Source organism: Puccinia triticina, chromosome 15A (genome assembly GCF_026914185.1).
Source record: "Puccinia triticina chromosome 15A, complete sequence".
Lineage (NCBI taxonomy): Eukaryota > Fungi > Basidiomycota > Pucciniomycetes > Pucciniales > Pucciniaceae > Puccinia > Puccinia triticina.
In genome coordinates this window covers 1,749,060-1,773,829 of record NC_070572.1, presented here as the reverse complement: position 1 = coordinate 1,773,829, position 24,770 = coordinate 1,749,060, and the positions used below count along the sequence as shown (strand labels likewise).

General features: G+C 47.4%; 1 protein-coding gene across 1 annotated transcript in view; it reads right to left on the bottom strand.

Annotated features, from left to right (window-relative positions):
• Nucleotides 1-15,486: 15,486 nt before the first annotated feature.
• Nucleotides 15,487-24,770, bottom strand: part of PtA15_15A166 (uncharacterized protein) — a gene marked incomplete at both ends in the record, with an annotated part of 40,968 nt that continues 31,684 nt past the window's right edge. Inside the window, 2 exons of the mRNA XM_053163344.1 lie at nt 15,487-15,522; nt 15,600-15,688. Coding sequence (XP_053027329.1) covers nt 15,487-15,522; nt 15,600-15,688 — 125 coding nt within the window. The remainder of the gene's footprint in view (nt 15,523-15,599; nt 15,689-24,770) is intronic.

Sequence of the window (24,770 nt, the reverse complement as noted above, 5' to 3'; positions counted from 1 at the left end):
AATAAATGCATGCTGAAGGTGAAATCCCAACGTATCTACTACGCCCGTGTGATGCTATCGGTATTGAGCACAACATAGATTTCCTCGGCGGGAAGGCACAACGTCCATCGAACTTGAAGTCCCTCGAGACCTAACTTGACTAAGTCCCTGTCTATGTGGAGGGGGGACGCCGTCCCGCAGGGGCCCTCCGAAGGAGGGACTTATGTATGCGCTATGTCAACCTTGTGGCCTGAGAGAATTTCAAAAATGCTGTTTTTTGATGTTTTGTAGCAGCACCTATTAGGGGGTATCAAATATGACAAAATCCACCATTATGTAATTGACGGGTTTGAAAAACCCACCATTTTTAAAACATGCTGGTCCTTCTTCTACTCCATTTTGGGAACCACTGGTGACAAATTTCATTTTTGGCTAATTGACTGGTTTCTAATTGTGGATTTCTCATATTTGATACCCCCTATTAGCACTGTTCACGTAAGAAATCTATGACCATGGTGAGAGATATACATCAGCATACTTTCCCAGCCAAATTGGCTGGCACAATGAGATACACTTTATTTCAATCTTGCTGATGTTTAGCTTACGTGAAGAGTGCTATTCTCATTGGGTGATTGGGTGTTGGGGGAACAAAAGATGCAGAAGACCATGAAGAATCTTCCTACATATTTTTCAAATTTTTTGAAGCCTTGAGTGGTACTCAAATCTTTTTTATGACCACCATCATGTCTACTTCATCCTTCATTACACATCCTGCACTGTACAGGATCCAAAACTAATGATATTACAAAGGGTATAGCAGACCAAGGAAAAGGGATGGGGGGAGATGAAAATAGTACATAGATGGGGATAGCTTGGATGGTCCCAGAAATGAAAACTAGAAGGAATTTGGTCCAGAGTGAAGAGCAAAGATATCAGGATACGGCGAGATGAGATGGAAAAACTCCTCCAAGGGAAGAATAAGATCGCACCACAAATAGAGTATATATACAAGGCTGATTATGTAATTGGGTTGATGAGAAGAAACATCTAAAACCATGATGAAACTATGTAGTTATGGTGTTCAAAGTTGGTTGCACAATTTTATGCATGCATAGATCATAAAATCATAAAAATATTTTGGTGAGGAAATTTTGTATTACATAATCAGACAGTCATATCCCCTGCAAAAAAGATTTTATGATTTTATGATTTATGCATGCATAAAATTATGCAAACCAACTTTGAACACCATAAGTAAAGTATGTGATGATGTAATAAAAATATGTAAAACTGTGATAATAGTATGATACCTAAAGTGACATGTCATAACACTCCCCCCCTCAACAACCCCAAAGATAAGAGAACAAGGAGAACAAAACAAAAGAAAACAAAACAATAAGAAACAAAACATAAGATCTTGAGAAAAAATAGGCAATGCTGACAAAGAGAACAATAGAAAAAGAGAGAAAAGGAGAAATTGAAATGTGAACCAGAAATGGGAAAGGTGAGACAAAGAATCCATGAAACAAAACCAGGAAGAAGAGAAATCAACAACCAGAAAGGACCCTTGAGAGCGCTGGAAAGAAAGGAATAAAACATTGTTGGTTAACCTCCATTGAACCAATCACCGCAAGAGTCCTGAGGGCCTGGAGAGAGACGGACAGATGCGGGGGGTGCATGTTCCTTGCAGCTAGCGCATGCTGTCCCCCCTGTACTTGCCATAGTTTGAGACGGGCATTGCAGGCCTGTTTGAGTGGCAAACTCAATAACCTTCTTCCAACCCAAGGCCTTGGTGAAGATATTGGAAAGTTGGTTGTTGGTCAAAATCCAGTCAAGTCAAACCTTCTTCTGATAGAGTAGCTTGTTGATGGTATGGAATTCTTGATCAATGTGTCAATGTTCCTCACAAGTCCCACAGTCCTTGGAGATGTAAACCGTGGCTTTGTTGTCGGAAAGGATGAGCGGAGGAGCAATTGGAAAGAATTTTGAAATGAGAGAGAAGACATAGCAGGCGTCCTTGGACGCAAAGGACAAGGCCATGTATTCGGCCTGACAAGTCGAGCGTGCACAACAAGTCTGCCTTTTAGAATTCCAGGAAACTGGTGCGCCCCAGACTGTAGAGATAAGACCATGAACTGAACAAGATCCCTTGCCTCCCCAATTTGCATCAACAAAAGTCTTGACAGCATCAGATTCATTGCCTCCCGCAATGATGGACAGAGACGCCGCCGCTGTGAAACAAATATACCCGACCAGATGATCCAGAGCAGACCAGTGAGAACCGTCAGGCGCCATTGAAAACCAAGCCAAAAAGTTGACGGCAAAGGTAATGTCCGGCCTTGATCCCTGAGACAAGTAGAGAAGGCAACCAATGACACAAAGATATTGTTTGTTCATTTCTTTGGATGGATTAGAAAGTAAATCGGAAGAAATAATTGGGGTTTGGGTCTTGATGTTTGATGGAATTAAATTAATGATTTTGTTGACCAAAAGAGGTTGATCAATGTGGAAACCTCCCGGGACTTCGCGCACTCGGAGACCAACAATGCTTGACAACTGAGAATCCCATTTCAGATCAAGAACTGAGTCCAGATTGGACTTGAGACGCTCTAGAAGAGATTTAGAGCTGGCAGTAAAGATACCATCGTCCACATGTACCCAGAGAAAAGCCATATCTGAGCCATCTCAATAAGAGTAAGTTGATTGATCCTCTAGATTAGGAAAGAAACCAATTGAGGAAAGCCGGGTCTTCAGGTGTAACCACCAGCAACGGCTTGCTTGGCGAGTTCCATATAGAGCCTTGCAAAGTTTAAGGACACATCTGGGAGAGACCCTTACTCCAGGTGGCGGATGAATATAGACATCATGATTGATGTTGCTGTGGAGAAATGCCAATTTGACATCAAAAGATGCAACCGGCCAGGAGAAACAAGACACAATTGACAGTAAGACCCGTAGCGACGTGAAGGTTGGAGTGGGCGCAAATGTTTCTCCCACGTTGACTCCATGTATCTGACGGAACCCCTGAGCAACAATTTGCGCCTTGAAACGAGTTATTTTGCCTTCTTGACTCCGCTTTAGCGCAAAAACCCACCGGCAATTGATGACGTCAAAGTGGGTCAACATTGGAACCTCATCCCACACATGGAGTGAGATCATCATGCCAACTTCATTGTTGCACGCGCGCATCCAATGAGTGCTGGATTTGGACTCGATTGCTTGACGATACGTGTCCGGCGCGTCAGAGAGGAAAGGCGCCACAGAAACTGCAGAATCCAGGCATGCATCTTGGATATCAAACTCCCTCATCAACAAAAAATCACCAAGACGTTGCACAGTGATGGAGTTCAATACAGAAGTCAATTTGCTGGGGTTACTTAACATATAAGGCAAATCATTTTCATGAAAGGCAACGGACGCTCCACGCTCCAGCTTGTTGGCAACCAGATCCCAAAGAATCCAACCGTGCACAATGTTGGAAATCCCAACATGAATGAGCTCCTTCGCACGGGGGACAAACTGTTTTGGATATTTGAGATCATGCAAGTAAGCTTGGCATCCAAAAACACGCAGCATGTTGAGGGAAGGTTTAGCATTGATACAGAGTTCATATGGGGTCTTGTTCGCACCGCTGTGTACAACACAATTGAAAACAAAGGTTGCTTGCTTCAGGGCCTCAAACCAAAGGTGAGCCGGAAGCCGTGAGTGAACAAGAAATGTTTGCGCCATGTCCAATAAGGTTTGATTGGTGCGCTCCACATTCCTGTTCTGATGATGTTTGTAGGGAATTGACATCTCATGGCGGATTTGATTGTCTTTCAAGAAGTCGTTGAATTTGTTGGATATGAATTCTCCGCCATTATCAGACCAAATGCAGAGAAGTTTATGGCCTGTGTGCTTGGCGAAATTCAGAGCCCAATCAATGACAGAGTTACAAGTGTCAGCCTTTTGCTTCAGTCCAAAGGTAGACGTCATCCTAGAAAACAGATCGTGGATAACAAGACCATAAACACTACCGTCAACTGCTTCAGGAAAGGGGCCGACCAAGTCTACCAAGACGACGGCTCCTGGCTTGGTGACTATGTCACGAGAGGGGGACAATACGGGAATATGCCTGCTTTTTGCCAGGGAACATGAGTTGCATTTCTTCACAGAAGAATTAAAGCGGCGCGCCGGAAGACCATAGACGGAATCATGTAATATTGCATGATTGAGTGTACGGACTGCCAAATGACCCAACCAAAGATGCCAGACACGAGAGGAAACACTGAATAGCGAGGTAACAGTAGATGGAGAAGAGAGGAAAGAGGGAACAGATTCTGAAGGTGAAATAAACCATTGATAGTTATTGGAGTATGAATGAAATGTGGAACCATGTTGATGAAATAAAAATTGGCCGTTGCTGAATGAAACTGAACCATCCCAGCAATCAAAGAAACCAACTGACAGGACCGTACCACGGACCCAAGAGCAAAGAAGGACATTGCAGAGTTGAAGATTGCCTCTGAGACCTTTGATGATGACATCGCCAACGCCTTCTACGGGAAGGCATTCTTCCAACGCCAGACAAAGCCGAATATTAGTAGTTTTTAGAGAGACAAAGATATCACGTTGCGCCGTTACATGATTTGTGGCACCTGTGTCAACCAAAATGTCTTCAGATTTTTCTGGAGCCGCCGAGATCAATGCCAAGGAGTTGTTGAGAATTTTCAACCTGTTGGACAAGACGGAAGATTTCTTAGGCCTTCAGGCAGGATTGGTTTGTTGAGGGTCGTCCAGTGGTGGAAGACCATTTTTTGTGCAAGGACAGTCCAGAGCCCAGTGTCCCCAGTCCCAACAAGAGCTACACGGAGACTCAGGAGTCATGTGAGATTGACCCCAGGAGTCAGCAGCAAGATGGCCTGAATTCAAAGCACCAGGTTGGCCAGAGCAACCTGTTGTCCTCATCCAGAGCAACGGCCCCAAAAATGAGAACCACAGCCTTGTTGATTCAACATCGCCATGACTGTTGGTCGAGAACTTGAAGAAGACAAGCTTGCATTCACGCGGGTTGCCACATTGAGGATGTTGGTGGCAGTGATGGACAGGCTTGGCGAAATAGCCAGGCGAGCATCCATAGCGTTGGCAAAATCCAAACCATGACGTCAAAGAGCAGAATGAAAAGTCAACGCCAACAAGTTGTCAGTTGTCCAGCCACCCAAACAAGTCTCTAAATCAATTAAATCACGCTTGAAAGTCTCAAAAGTTGCAGCAACCAAATCAGATGCATCATCCGCTGACCTTGCAATATTGGACCACCAAGTTGCCAGAACCGACCAGGAAGCCCCAGCAAAACAAGCAACAAGAGAAGTCCACGCTCCATGGCCCGTCATGCCGTTGAGAGATGGTCGAAGAGCCGGATTGATGGAGTGCTTGATGATTGTTAGAACACCGAGCGCAGTATCTGGATCATCCTTGAACATGTCCCGATCAAAGTAATCCTCCATGCGGGTGACGGTCGCAACAAGCTCCTTCAAAGACACCGACCAGAGAGGAAAATTAGAACCATTGAGTTGAAGGGATGGTTGCATTTTTTCACCAGCTTTTTGCCAGTGAAGGTGGCTTGAAACCAAGGAAGAAGACACGTTGTTAGTCTTGGGAGTGTTGCTGAGGGCTTTCACAAGCAGAACCTTCAAAACTTCCTTGTTGAGGCCATCAAAACCATTCGGACCCATGACTTGACGGAGAAGTCCTTCGCCGGAAAGCTGAGTCAAATTGTTGAGGTTGTGTAGTGTTTGTTTTCTTCTCTCTTCTGTTTCTGCTTCAAACCTGTTTTCTGCATATCACAGTCTGTGACATTTCACCATTGTAGTCACCTGGAGCAGCAGACGTGGAAGGCTCTCTTTCCTCATCCTTCCACGACCATCATCATTCTCTTCTGCTGTTCCAGGTGAGTGTTTTCCTGTTTTTCTTTCTCTCTCTCTTTCAGTCTTCTTCTCTTTGTTTTTCCTCTCTGACACCAGGAAAAAACAATTATCACTTGTCAACAAGTGACATAGCAAAGTACAAAGGCCCCTTTGTACTTTTTTATGTCACTTGCAAACAAGTGATCATTGTTTTTTCCTGGTGTGATGCAATGATAATCCTTCCACGACCATCATCATTCTCTTCTGCTGTTCCAGGTTCATCACTGCAACAGGTTATGAGCACCATTTGCCGCTAAAGCCGCAGCATCTCTATCAGCGTGGAGGATCCGTACGCTTCTCAATAAAGCTTCCGGTTCATGACACCATCACCACCAAAATCTGAACCCAAACCACTGACAAACCCGTCCACAAATTGACCCATCTCAACCATGTCTTCTAAACCCGACCCGGAGACCTGGACCCATCCAGCCCTCAAGACCACCACCATTGAGCGACTCAAGCCCCCCGGACCAGGATCCAACTACAACAAGTGGACCTGGTTTATGCGGGCTCATCTCAACACAACCGATGTCATGTATGTTATTGATGACAATATAGCAAAGGCTAGAGCGAATCCAAATTGGGCTCGCAATAACAAAGCAGCTTTCGGAGCCATCTCCAGCACGATCCACGCAGTGCATGTACAAAAAGTTCGTCACATCACAACGGACGCTCGAGTGCTCTGGACAGCCCTCAAGGAAGCCCATCAAGACTCATCTGCTGGGGGCATTACCTACTTCCTTCGCAAGCTCACGACCGCCCAAATGACGGGCGATGATCTGACCGCTCACCTGGACGATATGGCTAAAACGTTCGAAAGCCTCTCAGCTCTCATCACCGCTGATGCTCTGCTCACTCTGGACGACATCTACTCGTCGTCCATTCTCACTTCTCTGCCATCTGACTGGCTGGCATGCGTCTCCGCAATGATGAACAACCCCAGAGTTCCCCCTGTCAAGATCCTGGATGCCCTAAAGGCGGAGCACCTTTGTAGAAAGACCAGGAACAAGGAGCAATCAATGGTTGAATCGGTTGCACGCACTTCGCTCTCTCATCAACCCCCTCCCAGGTCCTCCCAACCGCCTCTCAACCATTCCTTGTACTGCACATTCTGCAAGCGGTCCGGACACAACCTGGAGGTCTGCGAAAACGCAGCCAGAATCCTAGCTGAGTACAATCGCCGGAGCTCCACTGCTCCTCGTCGTCCTGACAATGGTGGTAGATCAACAAAGCCGCCTGGAAACCATTATTGCTCAAAAACCCAGGCTAAAGCAGGCCAAACGACCGTCGTTGATCTCGGTGGCGATGAAGACCAAGAGGATTCTGATTACTCTGGTTCAAACAACGACACCCCTGTCAGTCATCCAGCCAGGGCAGAAAATGCTGTCGCACTCACCGATCAGGCTGCCAACGCCGCTTTGACTCCACTTTGGGATGCCAACCTTGATTTGGGATGCTCAAACTGTATGACTCCCTATTCGGCTGGTGTCTCAAACATCAAACCGGACAGCACGCCCGTCCGACTCGCCAATCACTTGGTCGTTGGAGCTTCTCACCGTGGTATCGCCACCCTCCCCCTCAGCACCCCAGTCTCCGTTCCTACCTTGGTTGTTCCTGATTTACACGAACCGTTGTTATCCATTGCAGCAATGTGTGATGCCGGCCTCACATGCGTCTTCCACAAGCAACGCTGTGACATTTTCAAAGCAGACTCTGTGAAAGTCGAAGGCAAGGCCGTTGGACAAGGATACCGCAAAGGTGGCCTCTATTATCTACCGTCCAACGAGGTAAAGTCACATTCTGCCTCTGCCCTCAAACTGTCCTCCGTTGACAGCTCTCTTCTGGGCTTTCATCGTTGTCTCTCCCACATAGGCCTACGGCCTCTCAAAAAACTCCTGAAGACACTGAAAATCAAGCCAACGATCATCAACAAAGTTGATGTTCAACGCTGCACAGTATGTGTACAGTCAAAAATGCACCGCTCTCCTCTCAAATCCCAATCAGCGCACAGGTCCGATACGCCCGGCAAGCTAATACACTCCGATGTAGGCTTGTTTGAGGTGTTATCAAGGGAGGGGTACAAATACTTTGTCACTTTTGTCAACAACTATTCCAAATCTGTTTCCCTTTTCCCGATGAAATCCAAGTCAAACGTTTTTTCCTGCTTTAAGATCTTTTGTGCCCATTTTGAACGAGATGGGTCCCACAAAATCCTGAGTCTACGCTCCGATAACGGCGGGGAGTATATGTCGAATGAATTTTCCCCCTATCTGGATCTTGCCGGTATCACTCATGAGCCAGGACCTTCCCACTCTCCTGAACTCAATGGAGTCGCAGAACGGACAAACCACACGCTGGGAAATCTGATTCGCTGCTCACTTCAAAGCGCCGGTCTTCCAAAACCCTTCTGGGCGGATGCACTATGGCATATCTCTTTCACGCTGAACTCTTTCCCCTGTTACACCCCCGCAGGCTTCAAGGCGCCAAACAACATCCTTGGCAAACCGCTCGTCCATCTTCCCTCTCTCCACCCGTTTGGCTGCCTTGTGTGGTACAAGGTACCCGAAGCAAACAGGCAGAAGCTTGATGCAAAAGGCCGTCCCTCCCTACTTCTGTACTATCTTGGCAACGGCAACGGTTACAGACTCTGGGATTTGGAAAGGAGGTCCGTAATCAAATCCCGTGACGTCCTTTTCGACGATGAATCCTTTCCCTACGGCTCTGAACTAAAAAGGGAACCACCTCCACTATTTGTCGAGCTTCCTTGGCCACCACACATGCTGGAGCCTTCTGCTCCAGATGGACAAACATCCCTGCCGACTCCAGATTCCCGCCCATCAATCCTGGAACCTCCCCCTCTCGACATACCCCTACAACCTCGGTTCGATTGTTGCCTCACGGCCTCGATTCATGCTCCTGTATCTACCCCGCCTCCTTCCCCTCAGCCCCTTCCTGTTCCCCCCCCTTCCCCCTCTTCTCCGCTCAAGTGCCCTGCTAACTCCCCGCCCTCATCCCACTCTCCTCCATCTTCTCATGCCCCTATCCCTTCTCTGACCCCTGCTTCGCCTGCTTCGCCTTCTTCTCCTGACTCTCCACCTCAAGAGCCGGTGCCGTCTCCTCCTAAGTCTCCACCACCACCAGCCAGACGTTCCAGCCGTCAACGACGGGCTCCAAATCGATACGGAACGTGGTCCAAATTGGCCTCCACGGCCGACGAGGTAGACACTCCAAAAACCTGGAAGCAACTCCTCCGCTTACCGCATAAAACTCGCTGGCTCAAGTCCGCAAACGACGAATTCCTATCCCTTCTTGGCATGCAGACATGGAATCTCGTCCCTTGACCCCTCAAGCGCAAGATCATCAAGTCGAAATGGGTATTCAAGGTCAAGCGTCGACCCAACAACACCATTCAAAAACTCAAAGCAAGACTTGTTGCCATGGGCTACACTCAGGTTCAAGGAGTTGACTACGAGGAAGTTTTTGCCCCGACTCTTAGACTTGAGACTCTGCAACTGATCCTAAGTCTTTTGGCTATCAAGAAGTGGAAAGGTAGGCAGGTAGATTTCAAGACTGCTTTTATTAATGGTTGTCTTGAAGAGCCTGTCTATATGGAACAGCCTCCCGGGTTCGTTGATCCTGCCCACCCCAACTGGGTTTGCGAGGTCCATCGGTCAATCTACGGACTCAAGCAATCACCGCGTGAGTGGAACCTTGAGCTACACAACGGAATCATCCAAGCGGGTCTCACGCAGTCAAAGTATGACCCGACTCTGTACTTCACAATCAAGGACGGCAATCTTGTTGGCGCGGTGACCGTTCACGTCGATGACCTCGCTATTGTGGGTGAACCGTCTTTTGTTGACCCGCTAATCAAAAATCTGGGCTCCCGCTTCAAGATTGGTGCAGATGAGGATCTCCATCATTTCTTGTCCATGAAGATTGACAGGGATTTGGATAGCCACCTCGTCTATCTATCTCAAGCTCACTATATCGCCGATCTACAACACCGCTTCCTTTCCGGTACAAGTGTATCTGTCAGCACTCCGACAGACTCCGCCTTCAAGAACCTGGTGCCACAAAAGCCAGAGGAACCGACATCTTCAGGTCCTTACCCGCAGCTCATCGGGGCCCTCCTCTGGGCATCTCAATGCACTCGACCGGATATAGCTTTTGCAGTGAACCAGTTGTCCCAATTTCTCCGGGATCCCTCAGAAGCGCACTGGCAAGCGGCCCTTCGAATTCTCAATTACCTTCTCTCCACCCAACATCTCCGCTTGCGACTAGGTGGTGAGCTGACCTGCGCCGGCTACTCCGATTCTGACTGGGCTGAGGATCAACATGACCAAAGATCCACATCTGCGTACACGTACACCGCCCCAAAAAGCAAGGCAATGTGTGCACATTGCCATGCTTCAAAGCTTGCTATTACACAAAAATTACCCATACAAAAGCCATGAGTTGTGACCATTTAACCACCTCTCAATTTTGATGTTACTTTGAGAGTAATTTTCCCTTACAAGCCACAAATATGGGGTTTTATTCAATGCAAGTTCTTTTTGGGTATATGAGAGATGGAGGCTGTTGGTCTTGATTTCTGGCCCTCGCCATAGATTGAAGTTAAGTTCAGTCAACAAATCAGTGTATCCCCAAAATTAGATACACATTGGTTTTTCTTATTTGTATTTCTTTACTCCATTTTGAAAATTCCAAGAGAAGGCATGATGAAAGAGTTAAAAGACATCTTTTGCTCAGAAGTACTTGATGATGAAATTCTTGTCAGGATTACAACACAAGGGTCCTGACTCAGATGATGTGAACACAAGAGTGGAGGGAATTCTGTCTCCAAAGTTGCAGTTGCAGAAAATAGAGGAAAAAAGTAACCTTTCGATAACTGACATTCAGGGAGGATGTGGATGGATAATAACCTATTATGTATGTAGATCGGTTTCTTAAGGGGATTCACAGTATGTAACATGTTGTGGTCACGAATGTGTATGAATGCTGCCCATGAACTTTGAAGCACTACGCTGATAGGAGCTGATGTGGAGGACTGGTCAGCAAATCATCAGCAAAAAAGCTCTGCGTCAACCCTCAAGCTTTGGGCCTTTTGGTATGTACTAGGTCGTTAGTGCCCACAGTGTGATGCCACTTGCCAAACAGCAGATCCGATATGGCCGGCTTACCATTCGTCTGCTCTGTTTTCCTCTCCTCCTGTTATCTATCACAAACAATATATGCTGCTATAGCTTTCTATGTACGGTATACCAAGAAATTGAGTTGCTTTTCATGAAAATGAATCCGGAGCAAGATACCCAACAGGAACGCCAAAAAAACCTCGAATGCCTTGGGACGATATCGAGTAGTTGCACCATAGTTGATCGTCTTCAAGGATCAATCAAATATGTAAGCCGAACACGAGCACTTCTTCAGAAAGGACGAGAAACCATCAACGTTTTTACCTGGCCAGGGGAGCAAGCCGGTCACGTCGCCGAACCGCTATCAAGTGTTTTGAAAAAGTTGCTTATAGGCCCTATTGGAACGGTGTCAACAGAGCTGAATACATATTTAAATCGAACGGCAGATGAAAACACCTTCCTTGAGACATCGTACCCGATCGTCCTTATTGAGGCTACCCTTGTTGCTTCTCCAACCCCAATGCCAAGTCTGACGTTAATATTAATACTGTTCTCACCGTCCGATCACTCTGCCGAGGTACTCAGAATACTTGAAGAAAGTAATCTTGAAACAGAAAAGGTTGAAGGCTACTGTCCCGAAAAATGCCACGGGATTCCTCATTCGTCTCGTATTGGGATTCAGCAACGTTTGGCCGCTGCAGCATCAATTTCTGGCTGCAAAACACCTCTCTTACCACACCAACAACGAGCCCTCGAGTTCATTCTACAGTTAGAATCACCAGAATCAAACATACTGTCCGCATTCTGGAACTCACCAACCTGCGAGTGGCTCAAGTATTGCTTAAATAAACTGGCCGACTCAGGACAAACTAGGGCGGATATTAATCATCAAAATCAAGGCTCCATATTGGCCGACGACATGGGTCTGGGAAAAACTTTAACTTCCCTAGCCTTAATTGCAAGAACCAAAAATGATGCTGCGTTTTTTGCTAGTAAGGACACACGGAATGCGAAGGCGACTTTGGTGATATGCCCCTTATTGACCCTGACCAATTGGGAGGCGGAGATCCTCAAACACCTCAACACAAGTCTCATCACGTATGCCGTGTACCACGGGGAAGAGCGGAAAAAGTGGAGCGGACAAGAGATTTGGGCCAACGATATTGTCCTTGTCACGTACGACACGGTGGCAAATCATCACGAGTCTCGGTGTGAAGTTTTGTTTGGAGTAACCTGGTTTCGCACAATATTGGATGAAGCCCAGTGAGATAGTTATCTCTGAAGGATTTCACCACCTGGGGAAATTGTTGCTGATTACTGGTTTTTTATTAGTTTGATTCGTGATCCATCAACAAAGCGAAGCAGGGCCATTCTGGCATTGGAGAGTCAAAGAAAACTATGCTTAACCGGAACGCCGTTGCAGAATCACCTGAGTGACCTATACACCTTACTTCGATTTGTCCGAGTCGACCCGTGGGCGAGGGAAGAAGTGTGGCAGTTATTTATCAAACCAAACATCCGACGCAAATCAGTGAAGGCCATCAATTTGCTTCAACAGTTGCTGACCACGGTTTCTTTAAGACGGTTGAAAACAGAGGTGCTCCAGTTGCCACCTAAAGTGGAAGAACAAGTAGCGGTACAGCTGGTGGAACCTTGGCGGGAAGACTACCGGAACCGTTATTACGAGTTCGCCGAAATGTTTGGAGTCGAACGAGAGAGTGAAACCTGGGATGCGGCAGAGTTTTTTCAACAACTAACAATGCTGCGGCTATACTGTGATCATCCGGGATTGGTTGATATGAGCAAGTGGAGTCTACCAAAAACGGAAACAACATGGTCCGACAGTCCGAAAATTGTCCACTTGATAACCGATCTGAAGAAGCATTTGACATTGGAGCAGGGGGGAAAAGTAGCAAAAGCAGTGGTTTTTTCTCAGTGGACGAACTACCTGCAGATGTGAGTGCCGCTTTTCTTTTAAGTATTAATTTGATTAGAAATGAATTTGTCCACTAAGGTGGTTTTTTTCCAGTGTGGGTGTGGCACTCGCCGAAGCGGGGATTCATTTTGAACAGCTCAATGGCGGGTGCTCACTCCAACAGAGGGGGAGGAGCTTAGAGACACTTAGGCAGGACCCCAACGTTCGAGTACTTCTGGCAACCGTTGGAGCAGGTGGAGTGGGGATCGACCTGACATGCACGCAAAAAGTTTACTTGATGGTGAGTCAGCCTGATGACATATAGGGAGAGCGCCTGGGGACCCATAGTAACGGAAAACACCATCAGGAGCCATGTTGGAACCCAAGCGTTGAAAGCCAGGCAACCGATCGCGCCTATCGCCTGGGCCAACAGTGCACTACTCACATAATTCGTTACTTTGTAGAAGGTAGCATTGAAGTAAATATCATGGAGGTACGCTTGATAATTCTCCAGATCGTGAATGTTAATTCAGCTGATGACAAGAGACGTATGTAAACATACAAATTTGTAGATACAAAAAAGGAAGCAGGAGCTGGCCCAGTAAGCATTTTCTATTTACATATATTTTGGGGACGGTCACGTGCCAATGAGAGTGATTCTACAGCTTAGCGTTTGATCAAACGAGTGATAACACCAGGGAGGTGATCCGGCTTATGATAGAATCCATTAATCAACAACGCCAGCAAGATAATCGGAGATAATCAGATTGAAGGAAATTCTAACGGTTCCTGAGTATTCAATACTTCCTGGGCAACTTCGGGTCTCGATTGGAGGAAGACGGGATTGTAGCAGTTGCGGGGCAAGCCGATGGGGACTCGCGGAGCTTGAGATGTGTTGATAGCGGGACGTCGGCGTAGTTCAAGCAATTTAGTCTTTTGTATGTATCGAGCTCCTTTTTCCCTGCGCAAACGATCGATGGTCGCATTGTCCAAATTGTGAGCAAATTGGGTAAATTCTTGCGAGCGCCATGGCACATTTATGCGATAGAGGTTTCCTAGATCGTCCTCTTCCGTGTCAGAGGTGCAATCTGCGTCCATGAAGATGCGCGTCAAATTGGCAGGAAGTGACAAAGCCACACAAGTATCTACACGATGATCGCTTAACTGCAGAAACGCGAGACACAGAGTGGAAGTCAGATTATGATGGATGTTTTTATTGCAAAAGACGTTGGAGACAAACCTGTTTCCTCCTTTTGCTCCTTTTTTCGCGGGAAGACTTGAGCTCACGCCAGTTGGGGGTGCGAGATGATTGTCGAAGATCGCACTGGCGACCATGAATCCAACGGAATAAGACCTTCTGGGCGTTTGAATATGTATCTTCGGCAGGAGAGATCGCGTATTTGTGTAGGAGACCATTGTTTTTAGCAAACATCCAGTGCTTCCAAATCATGCTGCCGAACCATTCGTTGTAAGGGGAACCTGGGGATTCGTGCCAGGCAAAAGTGACGTGATGGATATTCGCCTTGGCCAGATCTTCAATAAAAAAATCCCGACATACTACCGGGATACTCTTGCTTCTCCCTCCAACAGCGAGCTGGGAAATGTTGTGTTCGGAGAGGTATGAACGGAAGCTAGTGAGGGTAGCAGTGTTGGTGTATGCCTCGTTTGATTTTGTCTGAAAGCTTGTAAGTTGAGATGGGGGCGGCGAAGGGGGAAGGTCGCTCTTTGTTGCTTCAATACCCAGCAGGATCCGAGTGAAGTCATGCATGGAGCGGGAAAATGCTGAATTACCGTCGGGAATTCCGCTTGCAGTGAGGTGTGACTGCAGGTGTGTGATACTGGTGGGCATGGTGCCGTTCGTCAGGCTGGTGAGATGGGTCTTCATTGAGGTCAGTATGGACAAGTTGTGGGGTAAGAGAAATGGTGAAAAGCGGCGGGAAAGATGGGAGTGTCACTGTGGGGGGTGGGTACGTTGATTCTTTGCTGCAACAGCCCGTACAGTGGGTATCTTTGAAAGGGGGTGAGATAAACACCCCCTTTGGTGGGTGATCACCTTGAGAACAATGAGGAAGATAGATAATAGGAAAATGAAGATACCAATGTATGTTGCAACATTGGTAACTTGGACGATCGTCCATTTTGCCTTGATCATTTTTTGAATACATCCATTTGTATTCGTACATTTGGATGGCTAGGCTGATGATGGGTGGAGCAGCAAGGGAAATGATCCATCAACTTGGCTTGGAAGTCTAAGTGCAGCTTTGGACGATCGTCCAAGTTGATCATAGGTTTCCTGAGCCTCCTACAGGAATTCTCCAACAGACCATCGGATGATGGTGCAAGGTGAACTTGGACGATCGTCCAAGTTCTGACGATTGCACAAAGGGCTCCACTAATAAGGATCCCTTATCTTCTGTACAGGTTAGGGGGACTTTATCACGTCGCTTTTCACATGGATGCTGGCCTGGGCACTTTGGAGAAATCATGTCTCATCAGCGCGGGGGATCATTTTTCACGCCTCTTTGCCATCGTGGGGGCCACTAGAATGCTAGATTTTACATATGGAAGCTGGAATGCTAGATGTAAACAGGACCGCATATGTAAATGTGTTCCGGCTGTGCTGACTTGAGGGAACCTCTCGAATGCATCAAAAGTGTAGGTCGAATTGTCAAGCTTCGAAACCCATGCCTGCCTGAATAGGACGTGTTCATCGCCTGCAAACATCAATTCCACAACCCGCAAGTGAACACTTATTGATTCGGAAGGTTTAAAAGCACCAATCACACTCCGTAAGTACATAGCTCTCCAGACTGTCCTCCTCTCACCTCTCCTCACTGAAAATACTGGGTTACAGTGACTGATATTCCCATTGGGTGGGCAAATACATATTCATCAGTCAATGCGCATCTGTAACTGCAATGAATTTGGGTGTTCAGGAAAGGTTTACCGCGACGACACTGGAATGGAACGAATGGGTGTTCCGGTAACAGATGTGACGTTTCGAAAGCACCAAAGGCTCGCTGAACTGAACACCTTACTTGGACCACGACCTGGGCGTCTTGAAGTTGGAGGTTCTTTACCACATCGGCAGTCTCAATCGATTCCATCCGAGATGAATGCTAGTGGATCATCAGGCGCACAACCCAATCCCCGGCAAGACGACCTCGGAGCCCCCAATCCTAACTCCGCTGGTAGAGCCCAACTCAGATTGCAATCAGACGCTCAGGCCCCCACCCTTCAGGACAACCTCGCGCACAACGCTCAACCGATAGGCCAAAACAACTTTCCTGAACAAGAATATCGGTTCATCGATGAACATGCGCTACATGTTTTGCGGCAAGTTTCTCGGCTGCACTTTGAGAATTATATGAGTGAAGACGCATGTGAGAGGTTCCTGGCTGATGAGAAGGCAAAGCTAACTCGCTTGGGAGACCAATTTGGTTTCCAAACATCTCACATCTTGAAAAACATCCCGGCATCAATAAGTACGGTTACAAGGCGACTCGGGTTAGACTGTAGTTTTCAAGAACAGGCTGCTTGCCCGAAATGTTGGACGCTTTATGAAGCCATTCCGGATTCTGAAAGTTGGGCTAAACAAAAAATGCACGCTACCTTGACGACTCGTTGTACGGCCAAATTCTTCACATCCGCCAGGAGCCTCTCAACGTCAAATGAGCAGGGGACAAGAACCTGCGACGAGCCAGTTTTCAAAGAGTTTACGGCCTCTGGGAAACAAGCATGGAGACCGATCAAGAGTTTCTGCTACCAGAAACTGAAGGAATGGCTGCAGAGGAAGCTCCGAAGTGACCAGTTTGAGGAACTCGTCGACACCCCTTTGCACTACACACGTCAAGATGGTGTCCTGCGCGATATATGGGACGGCACCGTATGGAACACGTTCAAGTTCCCCAGCACAGCGGCTGAACCATACACAAGTACGTCTGGCAACCTTGTTTTCAGCCTCTACGTCGACTGGTTCAACCCTCATGGCAATAAGATAGGAGGTAAGTGTTTGGAGGCGGGGGCTATAACTTTGGTTTGTCTGAACTTGCCTCCGGGAGAACGCTATCTAGAGAAAAATATCTTCCTGTTTGGGATCACGCCGGGCCAGCCGTCAGCAGATCACATATTCAAAGTGCTTCAACCGCTTGTGACCGAGTTCTTGGAATTTTCGAATGGGGTCGTATTCGAAGAAACATCACGCTTTCCATCAGGACGAACCATCCGCGCAATCATGCTACCTTTGATTGCCGATCTCCCAGCACTGCGAAAGGTGGCCGGATTTGCTTCCCATTCAGCCACTCTTTTCTGTTCTTTCTGTAAGCTCTCTCGACCTCAGATCAATGTGGTTGATCCGGCGCAATTTCCTCCGCGAACGCATGACGATCACATCGAATGGGCGGAAAAATGGCTGAATAGCCCTGACAGCACGCGCAGGAACGCCATAGTCAAAGAAAAAGGAGTGCGATATAGCCCGTTGAACGAACTACCTTATTGGAGGCCCTTAGAATACTCCAGTATCGATGTTATGCATGCTTTAATGCTTGGCGTGCTCAAAGATCATTCTCTCTCGTACTTTGGGTTGGCGGCGACTGGCAAGAAACTAGAGGCCGATCTGAAGAAATTGCGAAAAATGCAACCAAGCACACAAGCCAGTGTGTTTGAGGTGTTAATTCAAAGGAAAATTCAAAGCAAGAAACGGCCCGCGGAAGATGACGAGCATCCGGCAAAGCGCCGATTAACAACAGAAAATGTGCTAGCTTTGGCCTCAACGAGTTCAGACAAGCTTCCAGCAACACGACAAGATGCCAATTCTTCGCGAGGATCGCGAGCGTCTGGCGCCACAGTACATCAGTACAGCCTCCGAGCGCGCCTCACCAACCGACCGGCTAGTGTTTCAAGCCAAGCAACCATCAATCCGCGGAAGGAATCTAGCCGAGCATCACGACAATCTCTTGGGGGAAGCTTGGCAAGCGAAGTGGACACTCACAACGAGGAGGACAGCACTCCGGAGAGGCAGTTGGATGATCAGATGCCGCATCTGCTACCTGAAGAACTTGAGTGCGTCCGGCGGGCAATTGAGCAAACCTGCTTACCCTCATGGGTTGACCGCCTGCCTCTCAAATTAGGCGCCGCAAGTGCAGGGTCCCTGAAGGCAGCTGAATGGGGAATCTTGTACACGGTATTTTACCCGCTTGTTTTATTCCCTTTATGGAACTTGTGCGATGCAAACAATCACCGAAAAATCTTGGCCGAAAACTTGGTAAAATTAGTTCGCATCATCCATTTGTTGAACCATCGGGTGATCACCAGCAGAAATTTAACATCGATCCGCAAGACGATCCAGGAGTACAGGGAGCACACTCTTTCCAACTGGCCCAAAGTGAACTCCAAACCGAATATCCATATCCTGCAACATTTCCCAGAAGTAATTGAACGGTTTGGTCCACCGGCTTCCTTTGCGGCATGGGCTCAGGAACGTTTGAATGGGCTGCTTGGGAAAGCCAAAACCAACAATCACCCCGGTGAGCTCTTTGAATTCGCGATGTCAATGTGTACTATGCACATTGAAGACATCAACTGACTCTCGCCCGCCTCCAGGGGTTTTGAGCAAGACTTTGTTTCGCCGGTGGATCCAGCGAGCTACCTTGAAACGATTGAGTGATGTGGCTGATAGACAACTTGACGGAGGCGACACGCGTGCAACTGCAAGGGTTTCTCCTGCGGTGATTGATGGCGAATTATATACCAAGTGGTTAGATCACCTCAACCAACACCCCCCTTATTCTTCCGCAAAATGGGAACATAACGTATCGGGAAGTAATTCAAGCAATTCCACGATTTTAAACCCTATGGTGGTCATGCAGCCAAGTTTTAAGGATGCACAAAAGAAACATTACACTGTCGAAACAGGGCATGCAGGAAACTCATACGTGCACGTTCGGCTCGGAGAGAAGGACTTATTCGGAAGTATACAGACGATTTTTGCTACCAATCAGATACCTAACGCTACATTTGTTCAAGTCGCACTGTTCGGAGACCTTGAACAAGAGGAGCCTCGATGGAACCCTTACAATGAATTGTCCGGCCTTCACTACAAATTGCTCTGTAGACCAAACACCCCTAAAACAATTGTGTTATGCATCAAACATGTCATAGGTCATGTGGCGGTGTTGAGGAATCCTTCAGGCGTCTTTGGCATTGATAACGAAACTGTCTCCGTGGCTATAGTCCATCATTTGGTGAGTGAACTCCCGCCTTTCCGGCCGTTCCCTCAGTGGCCTTTCCCCCCGGTGGCAACTGATGAAAAAGTTACATTCTCAGGGTTTCAAAGAGGATTGAAGAGTTTGCCAGATTCCCATGCTGCATGCATGTCGGATACCATAAATTCTCAAGCGGCCCTTGCGACTCCAAAGAACCATGCTTTCGGCCCTCCTGCCCCCACGGACGATTCTCCAAGTTTCAACTCCTTCCTACTTGGACGATCGTCCAAGTCCCCAACCTTTCCGACTCGGACGATCGTCCAAGTCACAAATCCCTCCTGTATCCCCCGACGGCACCTCACCGCACTGCAATCCCACTTTGGACGATCGTCCAAATCCCCATCCAATCCCCCCCCCCGGCACACGAGTCAAGTTACGCTCCACCTTCTTGTTGCCCCATCCAACCAAAGCATATTTTTTTTTCTCACAGCTCATCCGCCCTTCCACCGCTTCTGCTTCCTGCGTCATACCCACACACCTGACCCAATAATCTGAAACCTGCCGGCACATGTGTTTCCCCCCCTGAATTTCTTACTTTCTGCATGTCTACCTATTTGCCGCTCTCAAACCATGTTAGAATTTGCAAAACATACCATCACCATTGACCCCTCCCCCCATTTCTCATCATGATTTGCCCGCGGCAAACCTCTGGACAGCCCCTGCTCACTTTGAGGCACTTCTCCACATGTTTCACGTGATCTGGGCCACCAGATCGGGTCCTCATCGACATCATTGCCACCTGCCAGCTACCTGGCCTTCTGAAATAAATAAGCACTCACCCATCCATGATTTGTGTGTCTTGTCCCCGCCCCCAGTCAAATCCATTGCCATTTTTTCCCCCCTCAAAGCTGCCAAAAATTCTCCATGTGCAAGTTTAACCACCCAGAGTGTTCCACACAAACAGGTGTCGGCTCCATCCCCAACCACCTAACCCATGCCCAGAAACAATGGTTGCGCGGCGTCATCGCATCCATGAACTACAAGATAAATACCCAGTTTGAACCAGACAACGACACTAGGACCCCCCTCCAAAAGGCCCTGGACGACGATCACTTCCTGAGGCACATTAACACTTACTACAATGGGGCACGACAGGAGGCCCTATCCATGGAGTTGACTGAGGATCAAATACCCAACCTTTACGCCCTTTGGGTGGCCCGCCGGGCCAAGCTAGGCAGAGGTCAGTCATTCTCCTGCACGAATACCCAGGACACACTTCTGAAGATTTTTCCCCCTCAGGAATCCCGGTAAACAAGGAAAGAAATATAGTATATTGTCTGGCTGTTCACAGAGGTGAAATCTCCCCGGATTCCAATATGATTTGACACAAGGCATATTTTTGCCTGCAATATAACTTTTTCTCACTTCGAAAGTCACCCGCTCCACACCTCATCAATCACACACACGTACACACACCCCTTACCCGCCGGGGTAGCTAGTGGAACTAAACATGCACATGTATTTCACAGGGAAAATATTTACATTGGTTTCCCAAACCTCTACCTCTGATTGGCCATCGATTGTCACAGATATTTGTATAAAGATCAAAGAAATCATTTTACAACTCATACTATATCCTCTCCCCTGCCCTCTAAGCTAGTTTATTTTCTTCTTTTTTTCGATTGTTGTAAAGGTTGAGCAAACTAGCCATTCAAGCACCCCGCTGGGGGTCCGGATCTCGACTCCTTCCGGTATCCCAATCCAAATGTTTGATCCCCGCTAGATGACACTAAAGCAAGCCCAAAGTTCCAAAATATGTCAGTGTAGATCTTAAAATATCAGGTCTAAATCGACACATACCAGTTACCCAGACATTTGAACTTCAGGACCTGAGGGCCCCGCCTGGTTGCTGGCCGCCGGATTAAGCGCCGTCGAATTATCTTTTCCCTGCACCTGTGGGCGACAATATCCTTCACCAAATGATTTACGTATCATCTCCTTTGCCAGGTTGTCGAGTCCCATTCTTTCGCTCGTCATATGTTCTGCTTGGAATTGGCCTACTTATTGTAGATAAGAGGACCTATACGCGTCAGCGGGGAAGCGGTTTGGGACAGTTTGATCGATCCGTTCTTGCAACGTAGGCACTCGGGTGTCTTTCCGGTCCAAGAGCCCTTTCACAGACATCTTCTTCTGAGTGGTTTTTGCACGCTGCAATGCAGCATGGTCGATACAGCGAATGATGTCTTCCATTTCGGTGCTGCGCCAGTGTGCCGCAATTCTCCGGGGCAATGTCTCGGGATTTTCTTCTTCAAAGTCAGAGACCGCATCTGGGTCGCGAAGTAAATGTCCTAGAATCTTCTTCTCGGGGTAGAGGCCCAGAAAGGTGTCACCGCGGAGATTAGCAATCTAATATATGTTAAAAAGAAACATCTGTCAATCTATGGTTGAGAAACCAATCTCCAGGAAACACATTGGATGTCCAGATTCTTACCTTTCTCTTCGTAGTTCTAACATACTGCATGCGTTTTCTTTGTGCGGCAAGTTGAGGTGGGGTGAGTTGAGCCTTTGCTCGAGTTACTCCTTGATTGGAAATCCATTCGAGAAAGCGCGCTTTGATCCCTGGGAGTGCCGACTGGTTGACATCGATGTTGATGCGCTTTGCCCACGGAAGCCAGTGGCGAATTGTTATGTCGACTGTTACCGCATTCCATAAGCTATTGTTAACAAGTTTCGCATTCCAGTCAAAAGTGTATCTGTGGAATCCAGCCTTTGCTAAGTCGGCTTCCATGTCCCTCTTCACGTGCAAGGAGATTGATAACGTAGCAGAAAACGCAGAACCTCGGAACGTAACAGGTACAAGACGGCTTTTGAGCTGATCCGTGACTTCTTTCTGAATGAGTTTGATTTCCTGTTCGTTGGCCTTTGGGTTTTTCTTTATCGCTTCCTTCAATCGGTCGTTGAAGGCTTCCTTGCGGCGCTCCCTCCAGGTGTCCCAGTTAGATAGCTCTTCGGAGGTTACAGAATCCGGAAGATCTTGTGGTTTAGCATTGCTTGGCAGCCCCATCATTGCCCGGGCAAAAGTCTGAAGACTACGTAAGACTTTCTCACGATGGTGTGGCTTGTCATCGGCTGCCCGGGTTATCATTCTAGACAGATTTTCATTGGTCTGCCGTTCCTGAGTACGGCTTTTGGCGGTCCTGCGGCGACGGCTGCTGCCATCAGCTAGCTTTTCGAGCGGGACCTCTGACCACGTCATAAAATTCCCCAAATCAATCATGTGTCAGTTGGTCATCATTTGCAAAAATCAAGATTTGCAGGCAGGAGAATACGGATAATCACCTCCGGCTGGTCTTTCTTCACCAAGGCCTTCGTCAGCGTCCTCTTGAAAGAAAATCTCTTCGACATCCATGATCAATTTTCACCGGGGGTCCAAATGAAACCAAGGGCTGTAGTCACAAACGGATTGGAATTGAGACGGAGTTGACCGGGTGAATTGATGTGGAGTGGAGGGGGAAACTGAGGATGAACAAACCACAGATACTGATAGGCAAAAATCGTACTCACCAGGCGGATTGATCTGTCTTCCTTCTGGCCGCCCACCTGAAGCCTTCAAACAACACACTTCCCCACGATCCTTGCTGAAAGGGTGGCCCATCCTTCCCAATCAATTGCCGATGAAAACAAAGGCGCGGAACATCCCTCTTCGCCAAACTCAAACACGGTTTGTGTACATAAATATGTAAGTTCTTGCACATGAACTTACCCAAACATTCCACCTCTCACCAAATTTACTGCACAAGTGCGCAATGCAGTGTGTCCATCTGCCCGCCCACCCGTGACTTCAAAAATCAAAACGATACCCAGTGTACATTTTCCTCTTCACCTATATATGGAGGAATCACAAGCAAACCATGCCATGATTGTGATTTTTTGCCTCCAAACTTCACACCGGCAACAGCTCCCCTGTAATAAATAAGGTGTGATCAGGCGTGATAGGGGAAAGTAGGGGATACAAACAAACAAGTATGTAATACATACACATCCGCATAAGGAAACCATGAGAGCGGTGGATTGTAAAGTGGAAAGAGCAAGAGGCGAGTGTGATATGTACATCTTCATTGATGGCCAGAAATACAATCAGTGTCAACGGGCAAGTTGGATGAATTACCGACCCCATTACCCGTAAGAAAGCATCCCCAAATTTTCAAATAACTCATCCGCAGGAGATGTTCAACCACAAATTGCTCACCCGGCCTACCGTTCACTTTGGACGATCGTCCAAACCAACGGTAAACCCCAAACCTCATACTCCTCTGCGTCCCATGTGTTAATTCATACTCCCTCAAATTCTACCGTACTTGGTTTAGTGCCATTCATCTGACAAGTTTGGGTGGCGCATTTCCCCTTTAAACACTTCGGACAAGTGCCTTAGATCATGGGAAATCCTTGGCCGGACACTCATGGTGATCCTGCAATTCACAAACACCCAAGTTTCTGCGTATGGACCATGTCCAAAAGTTCAAGTACAGGTAATGGCTTTAGCTTATGTGGGGCGTCACGAGTATCATCAACTTGGACGATCGTCCAAGTTAATGATACTCGTGACACCCCACTTTTTTCCTCTTACTTCCAGCGAACACGCCGCCTGGACGCCATGTGTTGTGCAAGATTACAATCCATACGGCAAGATGGTTCCGAAGGTAAAATTCAGAGCTGCATTTGCATTCAGCCTCTCTCTTATGTACATAAAATACCCCCAGACATGTTATGTAAACACATACATATTTAGATCTTACAAGAAATGGCGCGCCAAGACCTTTTACAAACCGGGAAAATAACTACATGCTTCGAGAACATGCATGGATTCATCAGCGCCTGGTTTTTGTGTATTCATGTAAGCTTAGACCTGCCTCACAATCGGCACAGTTCCCACCTTCACCCCCGGTATGTGCATACTGCTCTACCCATCTTCACAGCTACCGTTATCCCACATTCATCCTCACAGCCCTTTGAGTTGATGTGATCATCAAGATAAAGGTCTTATGTCGGAAAGGCGGCTGCGCGGCAAGGTTTCTTTCATCTACAAGTGATGACCGCATCAATGCTCATTGGATTTTCCTTTTCTAAGCAGGAACTCTGTATGTAAGCATCATCTCCTTTCAACCTTTCAACTTCATCGCCATATACTCTACAACTTTCCGCCCAACTGATTTCCTTAGCTTGCTTTTCTTTGCTGACGGCACGCAATTGGCAGCTAGTGAATTCTTTGATCAGCAACTCGCTGGCTTATGTTCTTCATTAGTCTTGGCCTCCCTTTGACTTCAACCCCTCACACACCCCAATCATGAAGTTTCGGCACCATCGGTCATTGTCTGTCTGTAGATCCTTTCTCTCTCACTTGCTAATCTATCCGTTGATGATTTCTGAGCATTCGTTTGCAGGTTCATCAATCTTTCTCCCCGTGTCATTGGCCTTTTCCCCCACATTTCTCGCCTCCTCCATCATCCTCACCTCATCTTGTTCGACTTTGACTTTCACAATAACTGATCTAAAACCAGTATCCTTGTCTTTTGATCATCTGTCCCAGTCGGCG